The sequence below is a fragment of the Panthera leo genome, chromosome B1, assembly GCF_018350215.1.
Source record: "Panthera leo isolate Ple1 chromosome B1, P.leo_Ple1_pat1.1, whole genome shotgun sequence".
NCBI classification, from domain to species: domain Eukaryota; kingdom Metazoa; phylum Chordata; class Mammalia; order Carnivora; family Felidae; genus Panthera; species Panthera leo.
In genome coordinates, this window is record NC_056682.1 from 199,884,247 (window position 1) to 199,910,646 (window position 26,400).

At 55.1% G+C, this 26,400-nt stretch overlaps 1 protein-coding gene across 5 annotated transcripts in view; it reads right to left on the minus strand.

Annotated features, from left to right (window-relative positions):
- JAKMIP1 (janus kinase and microtubule interacting protein 1) overlaps nt 1-26,400 on the minus strand; it is a 90,094-nt gene that overhangs the window by 44,205 nt on the left and 19,489 nt on the right. For all 5 annotated transcript variants that reach the window (XM_042936934.1, XM_042936932.1, XM_042936935.1 and 2 more), the window contains exon 3: nt 2,598-2,863. In XM_042936934.1, the coding sequence (XP_042792868.1) occupies nt 2,598-2,726 (129 nt within the window). In that variant the 5' untranslated portion in view covers nt 2,727-2,863. The remainder of the gene's footprint in view (nt 1-2,597; nt 2,864-26,400) is intronic.

Consider the following 26,400-nt stretch of genomic DNA (forward strand, 5'->3'; position numbering starts at 1 on the left):
TCTCCCTGCTTTGCCCCTGCCCACCGCAGGGCTGGCCAGCAAGGCAGGGACTTCGCCCCACGGGCCTTGGCGCCCCTGACTGGCGACCGGGGTGCTCACCGGACCGTGGGAGCACCAGCAAAAGCCTTAAAAAAGAGCCGGCTCCAAACGGCCTCTGCGAAGCCTGCTCGGGCCCCCTTGCCCCCGTGCCGTTCCGCACAGCACGGAACAACGGTACAGGCTGTTCAGTGAATGAATGAATCCACAGAGACATTTACCACGTCCCCTCATCCGCCCCTGCTCAACGGCGATCCTCCGGGAAAACAATGCTTCAACTGGGGCATCGACAACAGTTTTATGAGATCATATAAAAATACCGTTTAAATGCGACTGTAGACTTTATATTTATGTTTCTCCTACCAGCCAGTAAGCCCCGTGCGGAATTCTCTGAGGACAGGAGCTCCCCCAGCGGCGACACGGGGAAAGCCCTCCCGAGGGCCCACGTGGATGGCCGGGCTGAGAAAACAGGCAGCCGGGCGTGCCCAGCAGGGAGGCGGCCAGGTGACGGGGAAGGCCTGGCTCCCAGCCCAGTGCCACCACCTACACCTGTGTGGACCTGCTGTGGGATGGGCTGAGGTGTGTCCCCAAAATTCTCATGTGGAAGTCCCAACCCCCGGGACCTCAGAATGTGACTATAATTGGAGAGAGAATCTTAGAAGATGTGAAATCTTAAAAGAAGTTAAATGAGGTCATGTAGGTGGGCCCTGGCCTGTTATGACCGGTATCCTTATCAGGACACAGACACACAGGGGGACGGCCATGTGAGGACATGGGGAGAAGATGGCCGGCCATCTACAGGCCAAGGAGTGAGGCCTCTGGAGAAACCCACCTGCCCACACCTTGTCCCATGACTGCCAACCTCCGGAAGAAGTTCTTTGGAATTTTTAAGCCACCCAGTCCGTGGTGCTTCGTTACGGTGGCCCCAGCAAGCTAACGCACCTGGGCAAAGTCACCTCTCCTCTCTGACCTATAAACTGGAGAAAGCCGCCCCTGACCTCGCAGGTCACTGCCAGGGTCAGGAGGCCCTCCGAGGCATCTGCTGTGACCTGCACAGCAGACACATAATAAATGTCAGCCAACTGCCGTGTGACCGCGTGTGACTGGCAGCACATGTGTGTGACTGTCTCATCCAGTCTGCCGACAACCCAGGGGGGCGGGCACATCAGAGGACCCCATGTAACAAATGGGAAAACGGAGGCATGGGCAGTTACGTGGCTTTGCCCCCGGACCTCAAGGCGAATTAGGTGGTGGAGCCCTGGCAGAATGACCTTGGCCGTGCGGCTTCCCGGCAACCACAGCCGCCGTCGCTGCTTCTGGGTGGGACGTGCCAGCCCCAAGGGATCCCAGCAGGTGAATCCCGCCCGAGCTGCACAAAGTGTGGCCAGCCTGGCACCTCGGGCAGCCGTGCCGGTGACGGCCGCGGGCCTGGAATCCTGAGTGTCTGCGGATGGGAAGGGGCGCACCTGTCCCCAAGCTCCAGGAGCCCAGCCTTTATCCCTTAGGCCCTGGACTCTGCCTCTGCTCTCCATGTCGCTGTCCTGAGCCAGGGGCCGAGTCGGGGGCCCAGGCCCCAGCTCCGCTCCCCACCTGGGGGCTGGACCCCAACCAGCACCCCCACCGCTGCTGCCGAGGCCCAGCTCTCAATAAGACAGGACACCTGCAGCCATACCCCGGCTGTCCCCTCCCGGGGCCCCAGGTGCTGGAAGACATACCAACTGCAGACGTGGGTATAACCTCCCCCATCCTACCCAGAACAGCCCAGACCCTCGGCCACTCAGGCTACCCGGGAGCAAGCTCCCATCCCCCCTTCTCTTCTCCCACGGACACCACAGAGCCCCAGCCCGCGCTGCCCTCAAACCACCCAAGCGAGAACACCGATGGGCTTTTTGTTGTATCCGTGACACTGCATCTTTAGGACACTGAACTGGCCGGTTATGATGACGCCGCGTGGCAGACGGGAAGAAACAGGCTCTTCCTGGAGACTTTATGTCACCTGTCCGAGGGCACGGAGCCAGTCGGGGGCCAAGCTGAAGTTTAAAGCCAGGTCTGTGCGGTGAGAAAGCCCGCGCTCCTCCATTGTGACAGGGTGCCTGTCACAGCCGCGCTCTAACTGGATGCGCACGGCCGGCCTGGCACCCACCTGGCGATGGTGCCGAGCGGCCCCAAAGCTCAGTCTCGCCCCACCAGAGCTCCGGTGCCCCGTCACAGAGCCGGACCCTGCTGCAAACTCTTTAATACCCTCGCCTCCTAACTCCCAGCCACAGGCCCCTCGGGTGGTACTGCCATGACCCCATCTCGCAGGCGAGGGAGATTACCGCACAGAGAGTAACGTAGCTGGTCCGAGGTCATAGAGAGACGCGACGGGGCCAGGAGTGGAATCCCGGTGGTACCACCACTGACATTATACCCGTTTTAACAAGGGACAAGCTGAGGCTCAGAGGTCCAGTGCCCGTCCCCAGCCCCAGCCCGGAACACACCCTCCACTCAGAGCGGAGGGGAGTATCGTCCACCAGGGCGCGCGCCCCGTCCCGGAGCTGGGAGGCCCGCACCCCTCCCACCTTGCTCTTTTCCTGCTGGAACTCGATCTGGATGCTAGTGAGCTTGGCCCGCAGCTCCTCGTTAGCCATTTGCACGGCATCAGTCTCCATCTCGGGCCTCTCGCCCTTGCTCCGGCCCTTCTTAGACATGCTTCCTCGTGGCTTGAGGCGCGGAGATTCCGCGGTTCACACCCACCAGCCAGCAGGCGCCGCTCCGGGCTCCGCCGTGCTAACCAGTTTTGCAGGGCTCAGCTTGTCCTCCGTGTAAACCACCATCACTTGGGACCCTGGGAAGAGGGAAACGGGGTTAGCGGAGAGAGAGAGGGGCTGGCGTCCCTGCCTGGGCACTCAAATGGCAACCGGCGTTTGCCGGGGCCTCCCCGCCTGGGCCGGGCACCTGCTCATCGCCAGGTGGCCCTGCCATTCACAACACTGACCCAGCGCTTCTCAGACTGGCGGCCGCAGAAGCTTGTTAAGGCCGAGACTCCTGGGCCCTCCCCCCCGGAGACTCTGATTTGCATTTCTCGCAAGCTCCCAGGTGATGCTCCCAGGCGACCACACCTTGAGTAGTTTGGATGTACTACTGTCCTTATCAAGAGGAGACCACATCACCGGAGCAACCCGTAGGCCACCGGCTGCAAACGTCAGTGAGCCTCAGTTGCCCGGGGCGCACGTTTCAAAAGGCAGGTCCCCGGGGAGCCCAGAGCTCAGGGCACAAGGAGGTGCGTGGTGGGACCAAGGACACTGGATGTTCCGTCCACACTCCCAGGTGACTCTGGAAGAGGATCTGAGGACCACACCCTGAAAAATGGGCCGTTATAAAGATCAGTGGCTCCCCTATGCCGTCCCCGGCCTAGCACAGCACTGGTCACTCACACTGCTAGCTCTGTGCCCCGGGGAGGTGACGGCGGTCCCTCCAGGCCTCTGTGCCCGCCTGGCCAAGCCGGGGCTGGTTTCCTGGTTCGCGGGGGCGCCATGATGAGCTAACTGCCCCTCCAGCACCCATATTTCTCCAGGGGAGGCCCGGGCCTTCAATTTGGTGGAGGTGCCCTCCCAGCCACAGGGTGACAAAGCCTTAAGATAGGGTCTAGACTGACAGCTAATGGCACCTGCATCCAGGTGACTCCTGTCACCTTTCACTAATCGCCACAACTGCCCTACGAGGTAGGTGATGTGGCCCCGTGTCACAGATGAGGAAACTGAGGCACAAAGAGGCCGAGTGCTAGCAACAGTCACACGGCCAAGACGAGAAAACAGCATTAACCTGGTCAAGGCCCACAGCTGGATTGGACGTGGTGAGTCTGGACCCCCCCCCCCAGCCCCCCAGCCCCCAGCCCTGTGCTAGCCTAACCCCATGCGGCACTGCCCCTGACAGCATGACTCTGCTCCCCTGGTCCCCTTGCTCTGCCTCATGGTTGTTTCCCACGTGACAAACCACGCGGGTTCCAAACAAGCAGGGCCTGGGTCTGTTTTGCTTCTCACTGTATCCCCTGCGCCTGGAATCAGAGCTCAGCATGCAGGAGGCCCTCCAGAAGTATGCGTTGAATGAGTGAGTGAATGAATGAGTGAATGAACGAGTGAGCGAATGAATGAATGAATGAGTGAAGCCCTATGATGCATCAAGTCCTGTGCTAGGAGCTGGGGAGCGTGTGGTCCTTGCAGCACCTGGAGAGGTAGGCACAGATGTTAGGGCCATCCTAGAGATGAGAGAAGATCGAGGCACAGAGAGGTGCAGTAAGCTACTCCTAAGCCACAGAGCTAGTCAGTGGTAGCACCGGGGTTAGATCGCCTTGGGAGAGCATGCACAGCGAGAAGAGAACCTTCCGGCATGCAGGAATGCCAGCCTTCGCAGGTGGAGCCGAAGAGATGAAGCCAGCAAGGGAGGCCATAAACGAGAAGCCTGGAGCTAGAAGGAGAACAAGGGGGGACCAGGGAGGCTAGGAGAAGAAGGGGTTCTAGAAGAAGGAAGGAGTCGACAGAGAGCAGCTCCTGACAGGGCAAGAGCAAGGCAAGGGGGGACAACTGACAGATCCACCAGATTCAGGAATATGGGGTCAGGGGCCTCGGCAGGAGCTGCTTTGGGCAGGGGGGCAGGGAAGGGGAAGGGGAGGGGGTCAGGGGCCTCGGCAGGAGCTGCTTTGGGCAGGGGGGGCAGGGAAGGGGAAGGGGAGGGGGTCAGGGGCCTCGGCAGGAGCTGCTTTGGGGGGTGGCGGAGGGGGACAGGGAGGCAGACAGGGAGCTGGGGCCGGGTCTCATGGATGCCAGCACTCCAGGCAAGCTGTAGATGCTCAGTGCTTGTGAGCTGAGGTCGAGCGTGACCTGATAGGCCTGGGGGCGCTGGAATGTCTAGCCATTTGGGAAGGCGGAGGTGGAGGCCGGCCACAGCCCTGCTGAGCAGGAGGGAGCGGTTTTCTCAACATGCCATGAAGGATTATCCAGGCACAATCAGCATCCCCACGGATTGATTCCAGAAAGGTCCGTTCTGTCTTCAGAGAAGCATGAACTCCCTTTGCAATCATGTGACTTATTAGAGCATGATCCATAATTCATTCCTCGCTGCCCTGACCCGCCTGCCTTTACCGGCACAGAAGCTCTCGGAAGCCGCCCCGCCCCTGAAGAGTGAGCAGGGAGCACTCTCCAGATCCATCACCCAGAGGGAGGACTCTTCTCCTGTCCACTCCATCCTGTGGCCCAACGACACCACCTCTAGGAACACACCACAAGGACTAACCAGAGATACGGCCTCTGTAGAAACACAGCTCTCCTTCCCAACAATCCCAACAATCCGTCCCCCCAGCCCAAGGGACGGTTGAGTAAATGACACCAAACCACAGGGAGAAAGATGAACGAGTGAAAAGACAGAGTCAAAGAACAAATACAATTTGTGATCTCAGTTTTCAGAAATATATATACTTGGGGCGCCTGAGGGGCTCAGTGGGTTGAGCGTCTGACTTCGGCTCAGGTCAAGATCTCACCGTTCGTGACTTCGAGCCCCGCGTCGGGCTCTGTGCCGACAGCTCGGAGCCTGGAGCCTGCTTCGGATTCTGCGTCTCGCTCTCTCTCTGCCCCTCCCCCACTTGTGCTCTGTCTCTCTCTCAAAAATAAATAAAAATGTAAAAAAAATTTTTTTAATAAAAAAAGAAATATATATATATATGTATGTGTGTATGTACTTATTCATTTTTTCCATTTGGTCACAAGTATTTTTTGAGCCCCTGCTGGGCTCCAGGCTCAGTACCCTGGGGATGCAGTGGTGAGGAACAGACAGCCAGGCGTCCCAAATGTTAGCAGCGACTGCCCGAGTGACAGCTGATATTTACCTTCTTCTTTACGCTCTTCCAGATAAATCAAATTTTCTATTTCTATTACTGCTTTACAGGAAAAAAAAATGGTGCCTTTTTTTATTTTTTTAAAAAGAAAGTAAGTTTCAGAGAACCATCTGGATCTAGCTAGGAAAGAGAGAAGACAGAAGCCAAAGGAAAAGCAAATGGGCCCTGTCCCCGGACCACTGCAGCGACACCTGCTCTTGAGGCTGATGGACTCTCCGGGAGCAACTCCACCCGCGTCCCTAAGGGCCGCCTGGAAGGGAAGGACCCGCCTGGGAAGAGAGGACCCGAGCCACATCCCCGAGGACACAGCTGACTGTTCTGTAGGACGGCCTTGTCACCCACAGTAAGTGTGTCCTCTCAGCTCACGCTTTCCTGGCTGGATGGTTCTGGGGAAGTCACTGAACTTTTCTAAGACTCAGTGTCCTCATCTGTTAAATGGGCCCCATGGCACTAAACCTCACGGGGGTGTGTGGGAATTGCTCAGATCCGTATCTGTGCTCAGCAGGACACTCAGCCCAATGAAGACACTCACCAAACAAAAGAAATATGAATCGATTAGGAGGAGCGATGCCAGCCTCCCAGTAGCCTCCATGAAGGTCAAGATAACAGGTGCTAAGATTAGGCACCACTGGAAGCCGCCGCGTCAAGGTGCAGCCCAGCCAGTGTCACAGTTTCTCAGCGGCCCTAGTATATGTCCTGAAGGCCCCTTTCCCTCCCCAGCAGCCCCTCCCAGGGTCCCTGAAGATGCCAGAGAGGACAGGGTAGCAGATGAGGCATCTGGGCCTCAGGCAGGTCAAGCACCTGCCCAAGGCGACACAGCACGCCGGATGCAGGCAGTGAAACGGGCCCACTCCTCGTGAGGCCCTGGGATGGCACCCCAGCTGAGCCACGAGGGGAGGGCGGGAGAGGAAGCCCCAGCCCGTGGGGGGACAGTACACCAGGAGCACCTGGGGGACCGTGAGAACAGAGCCCGGTGAAGTCTCGGGGCCAGTCCCCAGACGCCAACTTGTATCAGCCCCCCTGGCCAGTTGGACCCCAATGCCTCGTAGTCTCCCAGCCAGGCGTTCGGGGCCCCAAGAGCAGAAAGGCCAAAGGAGAGACAGACCAGACCCCGAGAAGGGAGGCCGTGTGCGGGGACGGCCCCATTGTCACCCCAGCCACCGCAGCCCCTGGAAAGGTGCGTGCACACCAGCGTCTCAGGAGAGCCTCAGCACCTGTTCTCTGCTTCACGGATGAGAAATGGAGATCGACATCTGCAATCAGATGCCTGCTTCACGGCCATCAAAGGTGCAGGCTGACCTTGAAGAAAGCCTGGCCCGTGAAGGGGTGTGGGCCCCACAGGGTCTGACTCACCCCGAAGTTCGGGCCCCGCCACCCGCCCCACACTCCCCAGCAGGCCGCGGTGCATTCAGTTCCCTGACGGAGAAAGCCATCCTCCCTCCCGCTCCTTTCGTGGCCACCTCCCGTTCTGCCTCCTCCAGGAAGCCTCCCCTCATGACCCCATGGTCTGGCACCTCCTCTCGGCTCCCAGGTTGGCAGAGGGCTGCCCTGTGTGTTTGCTCCTCCGTCAGCCCCTCGAGGGCAGGATCTTGACGCAACATTGGCCAGGCCGGGGCCTCAGTCGTGTCGCGATGAGGGGATACAGGAGGAGATGTTACCCCAAGTTATGGGCTCAAAGTTGGGGCTCTCCGTGGGCCCCAGGCAGCTAGCCTCCTCTCCCAGGAACACACCCCCTGCTGCTCTGGCCCGAGGCTCACAGGGTCGCTTGTCATCCTTACCAACAGCCCCGCAGCTGCTGACCGCCATGACGGCCTCACCCATGGAGGCAAAAGTAGGTCCTTCTCCTACTTGAGATGAGCTGGGTGCCCACTCCGTGCCAGGGGCTTTCCATTCCGAGCGCATGAGCAGACGGCACGGCCCCGGGCTGACAGAAGAACCCCGCAGAGGCTCAGCAAACATCCACCCAAGGCCAGTGAGCACCGCACAGTAGGCAAATCTCCAGTCCCTCGCTCAGAGCCCATTATCTCATGCTTTACATACAATGCTAGCAAGCACAGTGTCTGTCCTCCCTGCCCAGAGCAGAAAAGGAAAGTGAGGGGGGCACCTGGGGGGCTCAGTTAGTTAAGCGTCTGACTTCAGCTCAGGTCATGACCTCACAGTTCGTGAGTTCAAGCCCTGCGTTGGGCTCTGTGCTGACAGCTCAGAGCCCGGAGCCTGATTTAGATTTTGTGTCTCCCTCTCTCTCTGCCCCTCCCCAGCTTGCATTCTGTCTCTCTCTTTCACTCTCAAAAAATAAATAAACATTAAAAAAAAAAAGTGAGGAACTGGAAGACAGTTTTACAAAAGATAAACACAGACAGGCAGTGAAAAGGAAGCAAAGATTTTCCACCACACCGCCACCAAAAAAAGAGAGTAAAGTAATAATTCCTTAAATACTTAAAAGAAAAAGCCCGAGAGGCCTAGATATTAACTTTTTTAGGAGACCTTGCTCTCCACTTATAACAAATTAATAAGGCTGTTGCTGTCTAGACTCTTTCCATATTGGTGCAAAGTAGTTGGTGGAAGTTAAAAAAAAAAAAACTTCCAAGGACGCCTGGGGGGCTCAGTCGGTTGAGCATCCAACTTCGGCTCAGGTCACGATCTCGCAGTTCATGAGTTCGAGACCCGTGTTGGGCTCTGTACTGACAGCTGAGGCCTAGAGCCTGCTTCGGATTCTGTGTCTCCCTCTCTCTGCCCCTTCCCCGCTCATGCTCTGTCTCTGTCTCTCAAAAATGGATAAACGTTAAAAAAAAAATTTTTTTTTTAAATCTTCCATAAAATGTGACAAATAATGTCAAGTGAGTTAGGTTTTCCTAACACTTATTCTGGTTCCAGGGTAAAGCTCTGTAGTGAGAACCCAGGATGAGGAACGGAAGAGGCCCAGTCACTTACCCAGACCTGCCACCGTGCCTGCCACTGACCTGTGCGTGGCCCGGCCTGGGCTGTGTCCTCAGCCAACATTTCTCATCATGCAGGGGAAATGTGCCGTGCACACAGCACCACGTGGCAGCAGGGCTGCTGAGCGCCAGTAAGGTCAGAGAGGCCAGAGCAAGCCGCCTGTAGCCCGGGCCCCACGGCCCCTGCGTCCCATCACACACCCCAGAAGCTCAGAGCTGGCGGGTCCTGGAAATGACAACAGAACAGCCACCTGCCCCACCGGGCCACCTCAGGCCACCTCCTGAATGTTCCCAGGACTCACCTTGGGCCACGCTTCCTCCAAGCCCCTGTTGGACCCACAGGCAAGGTCAGGGGGTCCTTGTAGCCCACGTTGCACTGGATGATTCTAGGCGTCTTTGCCTGACTGTCTCCAGGACTATGAGGCCAGCATTTACAGATGGGGAAACTGAGGCCCAGGAAGATCACAGGCCTGCCTGGGGTCCCAGAGGGACTGGCAGCCCAGAGGGGAGAGAAGACCCCACAGCCCCCCCCCCACCCCATCTCACAAGGTGGTCACCAGAGCTTACCTGGCCCTTTAGAAGCAGTGGAACTAACACCACCCCCTGCCCCCGCCCAGGACACCGTGGACCCCGCCCAGGCTCACTGAGGTGCCCTTGGCTCCACAGCCCCCTCTGTCTGGCTGATGATGTCATTCATCACAGCAGCTGGGGGGTCCCCCCGCCTGGGTCAGCAGGCCCCCTGCCTAGGACCCTCCTATTCCAGGGGCCACTGAGGCTCAAGAACCCCCCCCACACACACATAGGGCCACATGCTCTCGCCAAGTTGTTGCCAACTCTCAGCCCCATGAACCTCAAGGCCTTAAACAGTCTCCCTGCCCCCCTCCTCCCAGCCACCTACCTCCCCAGCCCCCCACTGAGGGCACTTTCCAAAGCAGAGGTCAGCCCACTCCCACCCCAGTGCAGAAAATTAACAAAACATCACCAGTGATAACAACAACGACAGCAAATCAGGCTTCAGGAGTCCCGCTGCCTCAGGGACAGGCCCAGTAGGGACCTTGCAGTGGGGTGTCTGCTGGCTCCCCCAGGGCCACCTCTGCTTGTTTGCAGGCCTTGGCCCTGTGGACTCTCAGCTCCTCCTCAGTCACCTGGTTTACTCAGTCTCCAGCACCAAGCAAAGTGCCTGCCCAGAGCAGGTGCCCCAAACATCAGGATTCCCTCCTTGGATGTCCGCTGGGTGTGAAAGCATCGCCCATCCCCAGACCCATCCCCATGGGTGTCCTTCCAGTCACAAAGCCAGAAGGACACCAGAGGTCCTTCAGGGAACGAAGGTTTCCTGAGTCCTTGATTAAAAACAGCCCCATTCCACAGAGAAGCCAAGTACAGCCACGTGAGGACTGGCATGTGCGTGGGCAGAGACGGGGCACCCGATGGTGGGCTCGGCTCTCTGGCCTCCCCCCACCCTAGTCGCGCACCCTCCGTATTTAAATATGGCTGCAGCACAAAGACAAGACGTTGAGCATCGAGGACCTTGGGGCTTGCTCTTGGGTAAACACAACTGGGAGCAGAGGAGCTCAGCTGGCTGAATGCATCCCATGCTTTGCCCAGCATGACTCTGCTGCCCGCCTCCTACCCACTGAGCAAGCCGCACCCCACCCTGCCCCTACGGGCTCACGGCCCGAGGGGCTCACGGCCCCTCCCGCCCAAAGCCCTCTCCTAGACCTCTGTCTGTCTGCTCGTTTCAACGTCTCTACACATAGATCACGAAGAAACCACCTCTGTATCCTACGTACAGCCACAGAAGGGGCACAGCGAAACTCCCCCATGGGCCATGCTCCTCTGTCCCTAGTCAGACACCCCTTCCTTCTGCTGGCTGCATCACCTACCACTGCCACCTGTCACTGTCACCCCAGCCACAGAATAAGCATGGTCATCTCAGGGCCTTCCATGCTCCATCCCAGCTCAGGGCTGGATGGAGGGGTGCAGTGGAGAAAGCACAGCTGGACCGTGAATACACGGCCTTCAACAGGGGCAGGAGGGCCCAGGAAACTCCGGACGACCTCTGTCACCTGACCTTAGCATGCCCATCTTGATATGTCCCCAAGGAGTAAAGTGCAGCCAAGTTCAGGGAAGGGAGGCCTCTCTAAACACCAACGCATAGAGCTCGGGCCTGAACTCATGATGCCCCCCACTAAAAAATAAAAAATAAAAACAAAAACCAGAGAAACCTCCAGTCAAGGCAATGCCCAGACAAGTCCTGCCCAGTGCGACGCAGGTGGGGCACATGCAGGCAGGAGGGGGGGAGAACAGGGGAGGCCGGGGTGGGGGGAAGGAAGGAGGGAGGGAGAACACAGAAAGAATTGCGTCCAACTCCCAGCTTCTGGTCTGGCGCGTAAGGAGCTTGGAAGTCCTCACCCTCATCCGCACGAGGAAAAGCTGAACCGAAAATCAGTAACTTTTCTTACGCCCGTCTGTCAGCTGAGATCACACGGCACAATTTGGAGAGGCAGACAGATGGATACCGAGAATAACAACCCTACCAGGGCAGAAACTGCCATGGAAATAAATCAGTTCAGGTTCCTTTTACCAGATACTTCCTGCCCAGTTTTTCCACAACTACAAAATTACAAGGCATTCGAAACCCACCTTGGAGAGACAGACCAAGCATGAGACCATGAGACCCAGGCTGAGATAGGGAAGTGATGCTGAAACTATCAGACCAGGACTGTGCGGTAACTATGATTAATACGCGAAGGGCTCCAAAGGAAAAAGTAGGCAACACACGAGAAGAGATGGCTAATGTTAGCACACACGGGAGTTCTGCGAAAGGACCAGAAAGAAGTGCTAAAGGTTAAAAAACAAACCAAAAAAAAAAAAAAAAAGGGCACTAAAATAGAAACGAAGAATCCCTCTGAGGAGATCATTAGCCGACTGGACCCGGCTGGGCAAAGAACCAGTGAGGATAGGTCCATAAATCTATTCCAAACCGAGCAGCAAGCAAAAAATACAACTGAAACAGAACAGAGTATCCCAGAACTGTGGGACAATTACAAAAGGCGTAACAGGTGCATCGTGGGAATCCCAGAAAGAGAAGAGAGAAAGGAAGAGAAGAAATACTTGCACCAGTGATGTCTGAGAATTTCCAAAAGTCAACGTTGGACACCAAACCAAAGACCCATGAAGCTCACCGAACACCGAACAGGATAAATACCAGAAAGCCAACACATCTTTTCATAGGCACATCCCGCTCACGCTGAGGAAGATCAAAGATCAATGAAAAATCTTGAAAGAGGCCGAGGTGGGGGGAGGGCACCTTACCTAAAAAGGAACCAAGGTAAGAATCACATCAGACTTCTCTTCAGAAACCACGCAAGAAGAGAGTGGAGTGAGATCGAGTGTTGAGAGGAAATTCCCACCAATCTAAAATTCTGTACCGCGTGAAATCATCTTTCAAAGGTGAAGAAGTAAAGGCTTTTCTGACAAAATTTGAAGAGATTTGTCACCAGTAGATCTTCCTTGCAAAAAAAAAAAAAAAGTGATAAGAAGTTCTTCTGTGAGAAGAAAGATGATGTAGGTCAGAAATGCAGACCACGAAAGGAAGGAGGGACGGAGGGAGGGAGGAAGGGAGGAAGGAAGGAAGATAGATTTCAAAATATGAAAATTAAAAACATTAAAGTGAAAAGAAATACAGATCTACACAGGAAAAGGAAGAGAGCTAGACAAGGAATACAAACTTTTAGTTTTCTTCTCTTTTTTTTCAAGTAGGCTTCATGCCCAGCGTAGAGCCCAATGTGGGGCTTGAACTCATGAACTGTGGGACCAGGGCCTGCCTGAGCTGAGATCGAGAGTCAGATGCTTAACCGCCTGAGCCACCCGGGCACCCCTTATTTTCCTTATTCTTAAATGATCTATCAGGTGACGGTGGTCAAAATAGTAACAGCAACAATGTGTCACGTGATTACAGCTTCTGGATGAGGGGCACGGAAGGCAGCAGTGTGGTGAGGGTCGAGACAGAGGGAACAGGAAGACTGTGTGGAAGGTGCTTGCATGCTACATGTGACGTCACACGGTGTCATTTGGGAAGGGACTTGGATTAGGCGTCTGTGTTATGTGTCTGTTGCAAATTCTAAGGCCGCCACTCTGAGAAGTTAAGAAACACAGACACGCCTTGGAGACATTACAGGGCTGCTTCCAGACCCACTGCAATAAAGTGAATACCTCAGCGAAAGGAGTGAAACGAATTTTTTGGTTTCCCAGTGCACATCAAGGTTACGTTTATACCATACTGTGCTGTTACACGTGCCATAGTACAATGTCTAAAAAAAATGTATATACCTTAATTTAAAAATGCTTTATTGCTAAAAACTGTTAACCATCATCTGAGCTTTCCCGGATTCATAATCACCGATCACAGATCACCCTGCCAAATGCAATAATAATGAAAGAGTTCGAAATATTGTGAGAATTACCAAAATGTGACACAGAGACACGAAGGGAGCAAATGCTGTTGGAAGGAACGGCTCTAACAGACAGGACTTGCTCGACGTAGGGTTATCGCCAACCCTCGATTTGTAAGAGGCCCTATCTGCAAAGCACAATAAAGCGTAGCTCAAGAAAATGAGGTGTGCCTGTGTAACTGATATGCCGAGAAAGCAGAGAAAATGGGGACACGTAAAATGCTCAGTTAAAACCACAGAAGGCAGAGAAAGGGCAGAAGGCAAAAAGAGAAACAAAGAACGGGGATGAATAGGAAAATAACAGGGGTGCCTGGGTGGCTCAGTCGGTTGAGTGTCCGACTTCAGCTCAGGTCATGATCTCACAGTCCGTGAGTTCGAGCCCCGTGTCGGGCTCTGGGCTGATGGCTCGGAGCCTGGAGCCTGCTTCCGATTCTGTGTCTCCCTCTCTCTCTGCCCCTCCCCCGCTCATGCTCTGTCTCTCTCTCTCTCTCAAAAATAAATAAACATTAAAAAAAGAAAAATAAGAAATATGGTAGATATTACTCCAACTATATCAATAATCCCTTTGAACATCAGTGGTCCAGGGGCGCCTGGCTGGCTCAGTCGGTGAAGCGTCCGACTTTGGCTCAGGTCATGATCTCACGGTTTGTGGGTTCAAGCCCCGCGTCAGGCTCTGTGCTGACAGCTCGGAGCCCGGAGCCTGCTTCGGATTCTGTGTCTCCCTCTCTCTCTGCCCCTCCCCTGCTCATGTGCCCTCTCTCTCTCTCTCTCTCAAATATAAAAAATATTAAAAAAAAAATCTTTAAACATCAGGGGTCTAACTGCACCAATAAAAAGACAGGGACTGTCAGAGTGGTTGGGAAAACGGCAGGCAGCTGTGTGTGGTCTACAAGACAGGGGTGAACTTCGAGACCCCCCCCCCCCAGGCTGCCACAAAGCTAGCTGTCTTCCGCACGCTCCTAGTCAACGAAGGGAAACGAACCCCCAGCCACTGCTGGTCTCCCGATGCTGACAGTCTCTCACCTACACCCCAAAGCGCCAGCTATTTGAATTCAAGAAAGATCTTCGTAATAAATTCGGTAAGATAAAAACTGCATTATACAACTGATTCTCCAGAAGCACGTTGGGAAATAACGTGGCCCGAAAGAACACACAAAACCATGATGACGAATGTAAATTCGCAAGCGAAGACCAAGCCCTTGCCAAGAAGAACGGGGAAGGTAGCTGAGCGGGACTCCCCTGCCTGTGCTCCTGGGCGTTTCGTGAGCAGGACTCAGCCCCGCTTCCCCATCCACTGCCAGCATCTCCTGAAGCAACGAGAAGCAGACTCTGTGAGCAGCTTCTTTGAAAGGCTTAGAAGACTCGTAAATGTAAAGGGCTCGTTTCCACGCGAAAAAGCCCACCATACCTACTCCGTAGTGTTTACACTCTGACATGGAGGGAGGGAGGGAGGGCAAGAAGGAGACAGGGCCAATGTTAAACCCACTTCCTTAAAAGCATGAACAGTCACCAAAGAACTTAGTCCTTCTCCACATGTTGTAACCAGACTCCCTTTATCCCCTGAGCTCTGTTCTTTCCACGGGTTTCTTTTCCAGCCATAATATTAATGCCCAGTAGTTGTTGGGGGGGGGGGGGGGCGGGGAGGGAGTCGGTGTTTTATCGAGTTTCTGGCAGAGCCGCGAAGTCCGGGGACTATAAGCCCCATCGATGCCGTCTTCCCCTGGGCCCCGGGGAATCTCTGGAAGCGGGTTCCCCGTGCGCCCCTCAAATCCCGCACCTGCTTCCCTCCACTTCCCAGATTCGCTTACAGGGGGTGGGGGTCGTGTAACCAGCCCTGGCCAGTGGTGCGCGAGCGGCAGTGACTTGTGTCACTACGGGGCTGGGGGGGAGGAGGGGAAGAGCCCTAGTGACTCCTCCTCTCTCCCCCTGGGGGCAGAGGCCTTCGAAGCCACGTGTTGAGATGACGGCATGACCAGACGGGAGCGCAGGACCCCTGAAATCCACCCCCGGACGAGAGCCCAGGGGACTTGCTCCAGAGCACGGGTGACCCAGAAGGGAACTTTCGGGGCTCCAGCATCACCTCGACAAACCCAGCTGATCCTCCCTTCCTGCGATGCCCTTCCCCCTTTCCCGCCCGTCCATCTCCTTTTTACATTTATTTGTTTGTTTTGGGAGAGACAGAGACAGCACCTGTGGGGGAGGGACAGAGAGAGAGAGACAAAGAACCCCAAGCAGGCTCCGTGCTGTCAGCGCGGAACCTGACTCGGGGCTCGAACTCACAAACCATGAGATCGTGACCTGGGCCGAAACCAAGAGTCGGAGGCTTAACCGACTGAGCCCCCCAGGCGCCCCCACCTGCCCACCGTCTTCCAAATGCAGCTTGGGGGTTACCTCCTCGGACAGCTGGTGCTGGCACGACTTCCCACCCTCAGGCCGGCGGGGGCGTCCCCTGCACACCGTGGTCCCCCGAGCTTCCCTTCCTCAGAGTCCTGATCGTGCTGTGTTGACACGCATGTCCTCCACCTTCTGAGAGCCCGGCTGGGCACCTGTCCCCGGGCAAAGGCAGCGGGCACGTGCCTGTGACACAGGACGTTCACATGCCTTCACGCACGCAGACGCTAGCAGGTGCCGCGGGGGCCCAGGGATAGAGAGGTGACCGGATCCAGATGATGACCCTCCCTCTCCCACCGGGTCTTCAAGTTCGGCAGGGCAGGGGTGAGGTGTCCGTAATAATCAGCCCGACACGGAAGACGAGGGCTAGCCCGCCATGGATGCCCCGAGGCGAGAGAGGCGCCTTCCGTGACGGAGGCAGCCTGTGAGCTGGCCCCGCAGCACCAGCAGGACCCGGGCAGGGACAGGAGAAAGACGGAGGGTCCATCTATTCGGAGTCTGGAGGGGCCTGGGGCGGGGTTCCTCGGGGACCACTCCTCCCCCATTCTCAAGCTGCGCGATGCCACCAGAGCTGACCCAGCCCATTCCAGAGATGCGCACTTCCGGGGCCCAGCCTGGCCCTCCCTTAACAAAAATGCCACCATGTACATGGCACGTTGCAAAGTAAAATAATCTAGCCACCCCCCCCCCCATCTCATTGCATCAACCACCACAGCCCAGCTGAGGAGGCAGTGATGGCCCCGCTTTACGATGAAGCAAACAGAGGCCCGCGGAGCCCCAGCCACCCTGCACTTGAACCCGAGCCCCCGTGAGCCCCAGCCACTGGCTCCTCCCCAAATCACTGCCCGCCAGCACGGCCAGCTCTCACAGAAGTTCTCACAGACGTTTTCAAATTATCACCTAGCGCCTGGGTGGAGACTGGTGGCGGGCGAATCGAGAAACGGTGGATGTGAGGAGAATCCCGCGGTGAACGAACAGCTCCTTCGACGTTTCCAGAAGGGCTTGGACTCTCGGCAGGCACCTATAAACCCGTATTTTGGTCTCTTTGAACCCAAACAACCATGAGAATATTTAATCACCCTGGGAAGGCCTATTCCTGCCTCCCGGCGGTAATGTCTTCCTCCAGGAGCAGGAATGAGGGGAGCACCACAGGGACCTATTACAAGTGCTAAGGCCATCCCTTTAACCCTATCAAGCTCCCGAGAGGGAGGTCTCATTTTCCGTGCCTCGTACCGGAAACAACGGGAGGCACAGAGAGGCCAACCCACTGCCCACGCTCACACGGCCAGAAACACCGGCGCTCAGTTTCCCCTGACTTATCCTTTCCACCCCTGCTTTTCTTACTTTTGATGATGGTCGGTGCTGGTCAAGAGCCGAACTAAGGTAAAGAATTTAGATTTCCGAGGAACCGCCGACTCGGGAAGAGGCCAGCCACGAAGGTCCCCTCCCCCTCCGCTCCTGCCGGCCAACGGTAAGCCCCGTGCCAGTGGGTCCGGACTGCTCTCAGAAAGCTCCGGCGGACGGCACGCGGAGATCAGACCACACAGTGCCTGCGATCAGCTCGTCTCCCACCGGGCAGCTACGCGGGGTCTTGTGCTGAATCTCAACACGGAGCTCATGGAATTCAACCGACTATCCCATTTTACGGGTGAGGAAACTGAGGCTCGAGGAGGTGAAGTGAGGAGCCAAGATCCCACCCCGGCCTCCGCAGGCTGCCTGCTCCAGCCCTCCTCTGCTCCGGGATTCGGATTCCCACTGGGTGGCCCCGTCCGGGCTACCCGTGGGATGGGACATGTTTCTTCTCCCCACGTTTTCGGGCCGAGGGGCGGCCTGTCGTTTTGCCCTCTGGCTTTCCTTCCTTCCTTCCTGCCCCAGCAGACGGCCGCGTGCAGCCCTGCCTCGTCCATGCCACTTGCTTGCTGGGCCCTGTGGTTCCCGTGAACCACCAGCTGAACGGAGGAGGGCCTGCTGTCCTAACAGGGGCCACAGGGGCCAGAGCAGACTTAGGCTGTACGTCTTGCTCAGAGACGGTACGTGCCACCCGTCCGGGAGGGACCCTGGGAACCATGAGTAGCTTGAAGATTCGAGGGGCGCCGGGGCGGCTCAGGCGATTAAGCGGCTGACTTCAGCTCAGGTCACGACCCCACGGTTCGTGAGTTGGAGCCCCGCATCAGGCTCGCTGCTACCAGCACAGAGCCGGCTTCAGCTCCTCTGTCCCCCCTCTGCACCTCCCCTGCTGGTTCTCTCCTTCTCTCTCCCTCTCTCTCTCAAAAATAAATAGATGAATAAACCTAAAAAGAAGATCTGAGACAGAGGCACTTCAACACCCCCCTTCTCAGTCTATCTGTACTCACATCACCCTGAGGAAATGACCCCAAAGGGGGACAGCCATCCCCCCTGAACTGTGGAGGCTCCAAAGCCAGAAACTACATTTCCTAGGCTGCCTCTGAGCTGGGTTCTACAGGTAACCATAGATACATCATTCATTCATTCATTCATTCATCCACACGAGATTTGACCCCAGGATCAATGGGGACCCAGGGGGTGCTGCAAGGTGCCCGTTTGTTGGTGTGAGCCTGGCAGATGGGGGGGGTGCTTTTGGGGTGTGGCCATCACCCTGCTTACAGCTGTGGCTGGAGCCAGCCATGGCACAATGGCTTCTGACCCCCCCCTCAGCTCCCTGCAGGGCAACTCTGGGGTCAAGCCTGAGGCCCAGCCAAGACCCAGCCCCTCGACCTTCCAACCACCCCTGCCTCCCCCACCCCTGTTTGAAGTAGCCCCACAGATGAACACAGGTAGAGATAGGGGTGCCCCAGAAAACTGCGCCAAAATTAAAGAGGGACATAAAGAACAACTTCAAATAACACAGCAGAAAACCTAATACTTTGTTCTCGTTCACTACAAAGAGAGCCTAGCCACACCCAAGTTCCCCTGATGGAACTTCATGTTCTAGAACCTCAGAGTGTTCTCGAGGCCCAGCTCAGTATCAGACTGAGTTAGAATCGAGCCCCTACCCCTTATGGGCTGTGTGTCCCCGGGCAGGTTACTTGTCCTCTCCGAGCTTGTCTCTCTACCTGGAAAAATGAGGAAAATAATCATACCTACACCTCAGGAGGTTGGGTTGTTGTGAATACAGCAAGAGTCGCATTAACTCATTAATTAATAATTTGATTGATATTATTATTAATGAGCATAATGATTAATTAGTAAGTATTATGTGTTCATTGTTAAAAATTTGGGGAAGACAGATAAAGATGAGATTAAAAATCACTCCTCCCTGGGGCGCCTGGGTGGCTCAGTCGGTTAAGTGTCCGACTTCGGCTCAGGTCATGATCTCGCGGTCCATGGGTTCGAGCCCCGCATCGGGCTCTGTGCTGACAGCTCAGAGCCTGGAGCCTGTTTTGGATTCTATGTCTCCCTCTTTCTCTGACCCTCCCCTGTTTATGCTCTCTCTCTGTCTCAAAAATAAATAAATGTTAAAAAAAATAAATAAAAAAAAAATCACTCCTCCCTCCATTCTTCTGGTGGAATCGGGGATACCTGATTAATAACTAATAACCATTTCATTAATGTTAATAATTAACAATTAATAGTGAGGAACGCACACACTCACACACACATGTGCACACACACAACAACAGACAACTCCACTCATCTCTGGACCCATCTGAGGCTGGGGCACCACTACCCCCAACTTTAGCTTGCTTTGGGGGGGTTTCACATGTTCCACATGGACTTCAAGATAAGATTCTGGTCATTAAAAGGGTTTCACCCCAGGGGTGCCCAGGTGGCTCAGTCGGTTAAGCATCCAACTCTTGGTTTCTACTCAGGTCACAGTCTCGCAGTTCACGGGTTCGCGCCCCCCCGCTGGCTCTGTGCTGCCAGTGTGGAGCCTGCTTGGGATTCTCTCTCTCCCCAACTCTCTCTCTGCCCCTCCCCTGCTCGCATGCATGCTCTCTCTCTCAAAATAAATAAACTTTAAAAAAAAAAATGGGTTCCACCCAATGAAAAAAAAATTGGAAATCAATGTCAGAAGAACATTTCAATGATATTGAAAAGTGTTCCTGATCTGTATAATGGGTTAAATTCTCCCGCTCCTGAAAAAATTCATATATTGAAGCCTTAACCCCAGTGTCTCAGAACATGAGCTCATTTGGAGATAAAGTCTTTACCAACACAGTCAGGTTAACATGATAGGGTGGCCCTGATCTAAGATGACTGGTGTGCTTATATAAAGGAAAAATCCGGAGACAGAGAGAAGGGAGAAGGCCACGTGAAGATGGACGAGCTTGGGGCGATGCATCTGTAAGCCAAAACACAACAAAACACAAAATTTGGTTGCCTAACAACCAAATCCAGCAACATATAAAAAGAAGCATGCGCTGCCACCAGATGGGATTGATCCCAGGATGCACAGCTGGTTTAACACCCAAACGTAACCCATGTAATACACCATATTAAATAGGATAAAGGAAAGGGGTGCCTGGGGGGCTCAGTCGGTTGAGCGTCTGACTTCAGCTCAGGTCACGATCTTGCGGTGCATGATTTCGGGCCCCATGTCGGGCTCTGTGCTGACAGCTCGGAGCCTGGAGCCCGCTTCGGATTCTGTGTCTCCCTCTCTCTCTGCCCCTCCTCTGCTCATGCTCTGTCTCTGTCTCTCTCTCTCTCTCTCTCTCTCAAAAGTAAAGAAAGATTTTTTAAAAGTTAAAAAAATAGGATAAAGGACAAAAACCTCATCAAGATCATCTCAACAGATGAGAAATGGCATATGATGCAATCGGCTACCTGTCATGATGAAAACAGTCAACAAACTAGGAACAGAAGGAAACTTCCTCAACCCAATAAAGGGCATCTGCAGAACCCCACAGCCAACATCACACTCAACGGTGAAAGCCTGAAAGCTTTCCTTCTACGAGCAGGAACTAGGCGAGGATGTCTATTCTCACTGCTTCTATTCAACATTGGACTACGGGTTTATCCGGAAAACGTAGGCTAGAAAAAAAGCAATAGAAGTATCCAGATTGGAAAGGAAAAAGTCAAACTATCTCTATTTGCAGCTCCCAGGATCTTGTGTACAGAAAACCCTAAGGAATCTATAAAAACCAAGAAACCCAAAACTATTAAAACTAATAGACGAATTCAGCAAGGTGGCAGGATACAAGATTCGTATACAAAAATTAATTGTATTTCTGTATCAATAATGAAAAAACAAAACTAGGAAAACACCCAGATGGAGTCCAGACAACACTGATCAGGGCGGTGGGGGGGGCGGGGGTGGGGGGCAGGGGTGGACACAGACGTGGGTATTTTTCCAAAACAGACAAGGTGATTCAAGGTGATTCCAACATGCAGGTGCCAGGGTCGAGAACATCTGCTAGTAACAGATGTGAAGCTTCTCTAGTATCTTCTCCCACTTAACCTGCCTGAAAGACACAACCTACCCCGGGCTGTGCTTCCTTCCAGACACAGCTCACTGGGGGAAGCCAGCCCCGCTGAACTCATCCTCAAATATGGCCTACCTTAACGTTTCAAACCTTACCAAAGAAATGTGTGCACTAACTCCTGAACATTATTTGTTTTTAAGGATCCCCCTAAATAGCAGGCCTAAAAGGACGCATAAGGTATTATCTTGAAAGCACCATTTCAGATGAATTGGGTTGAGGATACAAAACCAGGAGTCAGAAAACTCCAGGTCAATTCTTAGCTTTGGAGTTCTCCTATCTGTCCCGATACCCAGTGAGACGGAAATGATTACGGTCCCTAGTTCACAGGCTAAGAAACTAGAAACTGAGGCTCAGAGAGGTTGAGTGACTTGGGCAAGGTCACACAGCACACTCCACTGACCCGGGTGCCCCCTGTGCACATGAAAGTCCAATAACCGTGAAGGGAGTGAGCTTCGATTACTAGGTACCCTTTTCCCTGCGGCCAACTTTAATTAAAAGTTTAATCTAAGAGACGACACTGGGCACTGACACCCTCAGGTCAGACGCCGCCATCTCTAACAGGCAGGGCAGTTATCTCCTGTACCTTTCGTCTCCCTTGTAAACAGCTGGGGACACTGCCCCCGGGTCACAGAGCTGGTAGGTAATGGAGCAGGACTGGAACACAGGTCTGGGTTCTTGCCCAACACACGCTTGAGAGGAAGAAATGACACAAGAAACTCCTCTGCCTCCTTCAAGTTAATGGCATAGAAATCAGAAGAGGCCAACTCTTAAAAACCCAGTCACTGGCGGGGCCCTTAAATCATCTAAGGGGGCTAACACAAAGTTGTTTAGTTTTAAAAGCGCACTTCGACAGGTAACAAAGAAACATCAACTGGCCGTCCGCAAAGAACGTGTTTGGGCCGAAACACCGGAAACACCAATGTCTGGGCAACACCCTGGCGAATTAACAGTGGGGGAAGCCTGGGCTCTGAGGTGCAGCCTCGTCTGCTTCCCAGGCCCCGCCGGCCCCAACCGTCTTCCACGTGGTCTTCTGGGGCGCCCCGTCATGTCACTCCTCCGCCGAAATGGCTTCAGGTGGTCCCCCCACTCAGGGTCCAGCCCAAGCCCACCAGCCTCCCATCTGCCTCCTCTTCCTCTAAAGTCCCCCCCCACACCCCCGCCCCCTTCAGCTCTCCGAATGTTCGCCCCCGTGCCTCCCTCTGCCAGAGGGACCGGATGCCGTGTGGATATTCTCCTCCTCGGCTCATAAGCCTCCCCCAGAGGCTTCTATAATCTGCATCAGGGCACCTATGGCTCCTGTGTTCCCCTCTGCCCTGGCCACCCTGGCCACTCTGGGCTGGCATCACCTTCTGACTTGTTCCCATCCAATCACTCATTCATCTCACCCAAGCATCGTTCGTGCAACAAGGATTCGCCGAGCCGTTGCTCGGCCGGACACAGAGACAGAACACAGACAGAAGTCCCTGCCCCCCACCCAGAGCTCACCTCCTCTGAACACTCCATCCTTAGAAGCAAGAACCCGGTCTAGTCAACTTTGCGCTTGGACCTCCCCCAGAGCCTGGTCCTAGGTAGGTGCCCAGAGAATAGTGAGGGACCAAATGAAGATTGGATGTGATTCCCATTGTAGGACAGCTTTCTGGAAAAGCAGTGGGTTGGGTGATGTGGACACCGCTGAGTAAACTCTAGAGCCCCACGCTGAACGCCAAGCTAGAGCGCAATGATTTGGTGCCTCTCTTTCAGGCCAAGAGCAGGGCAACCGCATTTCCTGGTGAGAGGCTCCAGGTGGACGAAGGACGGCCAGTCTCAAAGGCTGGCTCACGCCCAGCAGATCTTCCCTGGGCAGAGGCGTGGCGCCATTTTGCATTTGTTTCTTCCTAAGCAAATGAGGGTTTCAGGTCTCAGCTTCCGGACTCCAGGAAGTACATGCAAACATTCCTTTTCTCCACGGCCCCTCGCAGTAACCCGGACACCGCTCAGACTCCACGGAGGGCGAGTCTGCCCTTTCAAGATGGCAGAGCCAACGTCTTCCCTTCTTGCACCCAGCTCCCTTGGCCAGCATATCCTGGGGCCAAGCAGGTGCTGGGAGACCTCCAGGAGCTGCGGCAAACGCGCACTTACATTTCTCACGTATTTTCCACTTGTCCACCGCGGCTCTCCCGCACCCGCCCAACATAGCCCCCACCATCCGCTCCGAATGTCAAGTCTAGGAGGCGGGGGCTTTATCTGTGGATTTTCCACAGCATCCATCCTGAGACCTGGCTCATAGTAAGCACTCACTTTTCTTCACTGGGTGAATTTCCCTCCACAGACACGTGGAAGGAGACAGGGGGTTTCCTGGTCAGGGCCCGGGCCTGGATGAGGGGACAGGGCAAGAATGCAGGAAGACACCCAGGTTTCTGATGCAGGTAACTGGATGGCGTCACAGGGTGCTTTCAGGTTTGCAGGAGGCGGGGGGGAGGGGGGGGGTTTCCAAGAGGCTACACAGCAGGCCCGAATACACGCACCCAGAAAACAGCGGGCTGGGGGTTTGCACCCTGGCTGGATTTTATCCAAGGTCCTGGGGCTGGAGGGCTGGTCAGGACTGACAGCCTGAGGCTCACGTTTATGGGGCAAAAGGCTTTGCAAAGGAACCAGGGTCCAAGAGTCTCCCTTCTTCCTGGCTGCCCGGGACGTTTCACGGCTTTAAAGCAGCACATGGCATGTGTCTACCAAGGCGTGGGGCTCACTCACGAGTCCCAAACTTGCCACTGAGGGCACAGGGCCAATTTGCAGAAGCAAAGACCCAACTGAGCAGATGGCTTAGTCAGGTCTGTTCCTCATAAGTTACAGTCTTCAAGAAAAATAAAATAAAATGCTCATCAAGGAAAAAATTCGAGGGGTTCAGAAAAGAAAACAAAAAGTAATTTACAGCCTACCCCTACACACACACACACACACACACACACACACACACACACACACACACACACCAATTTTACAGCCCTTCCTCCGACGAAGAAATGACCCAACAGTGAGCAGGCGCCCTGTCCCGGCCCAGTTCTGGGCAGACCCTCACACTTGACCCTCAAGTCTCACCAATGAAGAAGGACTCTCACGCTTTACAGACGGGAAGGCAGGGTTTCAGCGAAATCAGGAGTCAGGGCCCAAGGCCGCCCTGGTAAGAAGTACTGAGACCAGGACCTGAAACCAGGCCCGACTCCAAACCCCAGCGTGTCTGTCCTACACGTGCCCAAAGTGGAAGGAAGGTCCGTGTCATTTAGCTCCCAAAGAGTAGAAAATTGGGGGAAAAAAAAAAAACCTGACTTGAATTCAATATGTACATCTGCTCACAAAGTCCCAGTTATATCAAGTTCTCATTCTACCTGTGGGGTCCTCCTCTCCCATCCAGGCCGTAAGCTCCTTGGGAAGGGGGCCAGGGCCCACGCTTCTTGCCTCCCCACCAGCACAGAGCAGACCCTTCTTACCCGGTGCTCAAAAGCTGGCCTCAGCGCCTCAGCAAGGTATCCCACTGGCTGCTAGGATCTGTAGCACAGCCCAGCCCTCCCCCCCAGGAGCCCGTCCTCCCTGCCCATGCCTCTGGCCTGCCCTCCTCTGCACCTCTGCCTGCCCACGACACCGCCCTTCTTCCCAAGCCTCCACCCGCCTAAACCCCAAATCCTCCAAGGTCAACGTCACGCTCATTCTTTCAACAGACGTGCTGCGGGCGGGAGGGCGAATGAGACAGGTAGTAGGCCAGCATCCCTGCTTCCCTACAGCATAGAACATTCCACCAGGTCAGAGAGACCGAGCAAGGGGGGCAGCTCCCGGTCGGAGCTCCGTGCCTTTGAAATTGATGCTGTTACCGTCCCCGTCCCAACCCCCATTTCAGAGAAGGGGACAGTGGGACCCTCCCAAGATCACGGACTGGGAAGCAGCCCCCACCCCTTCAGAGCTCCATCTACCCGAATCCTTTCCTACTGTGCCGTGAACCGCAAGGGCAGTGTCTATGGCTCATCCACCTCTGTGTCCCCAGGGCCCTACCCAGGGCCTGACGCAGCAGGGACACGGCCCTGCTTGCTGAACAGAGTGGTTTCTGCATCCAGGAATAGACACGTGCTTCTGCTCCCAGCTCTGACGTCGCGTTCCCGGCCCTCAGCGGCCTCCTGATCTTGATGAATAGCCCTCGGAGTGGCAGTGCCTGCCTCCGCGTCTGTCTGGCCTCCTCCCTGGAACCCCGCAGCCCCCGTCTGGGCCCGAGAAAAGTGCCTGATGCTGCTGGTAGGAAGCAAAATCTTTTTAAAAAACAAACAAAAACAAAAACACTTTTGCAACACAGGTCTCTAAAATCAGCTTCCGAGGACCAGGACAGGAGGAAGAGACCACGGAGGACACGTCCACGCCTGGCCCTTAGGCTCCTCCTTCCCAGCGAGACACTCACGGTGTCTCCCAACAAAAGACACTGTTTCTGCGCGGGAGCAGGTGAGAATTCAGTGAGCTCTCGGACCATCCGTCCTTAAACAACACACCTCCGTCCTAGCGTTGCCCTGAGAAGTAAACGAGGCCACAGAAGTAAAACCAGTTCGCCCAGTGCTAGGCACAGGACACACGGTGACAAAACATTCGCTCATGTCAGTAGGATTACTTGGTAACCGCTGCTGGTCCGCACCACTGTGCCCGATGCACTGTAACCACTGAGGCAAAGAAGGAGGGAGGCCACGAATCAACCAGGAATACAAGAGCCTAACCAACAGCCAGTCCCTAAATGGGAGCCAAAAAGCCAAGCGTCTGTGACTCCTGGCCAGGGCGCCCCGCGGCGATGCTGGTGAACTGCCCTGACCCACCCAGGCCTCTGAGGGGAAGACAGGAGGTCTAAGCCCGCAGCCCCTGATCCCCACACCCCCACCCCCACCCCAGGTGTCGCTGCCCACCTGCTGAGGAGCCAAGACAAGACCTGGCCCCGGGGGGAGTGGGCGTCAGCCCTCACAACACTGGCAGTGTCTAAAAGAGAAAAAAATGGAACATTGGAAGCTGATACCTGGGAGCGTGCAGAGGACTCTATAACCCCCAAAGGGAAACTCGGGTTCTTTGGTCTTGAAACTTAGAAAACTTCCCTCCTGGGGTGCCTGGGTGGCTCAGTTGGTTGAGTGTCCGATTTTGGCTCAGGTCATTCGGCTCATGAGTTTGAGCCCCGTGACAGGCTCTATGCTGACGGCTTGGAGCCTGGAGCCTGCTTCCGATTCTGTGTCTCCCTCTCTCTCTGCCCCTCCCCTGCTCACGCTCTGTCTCTCTCT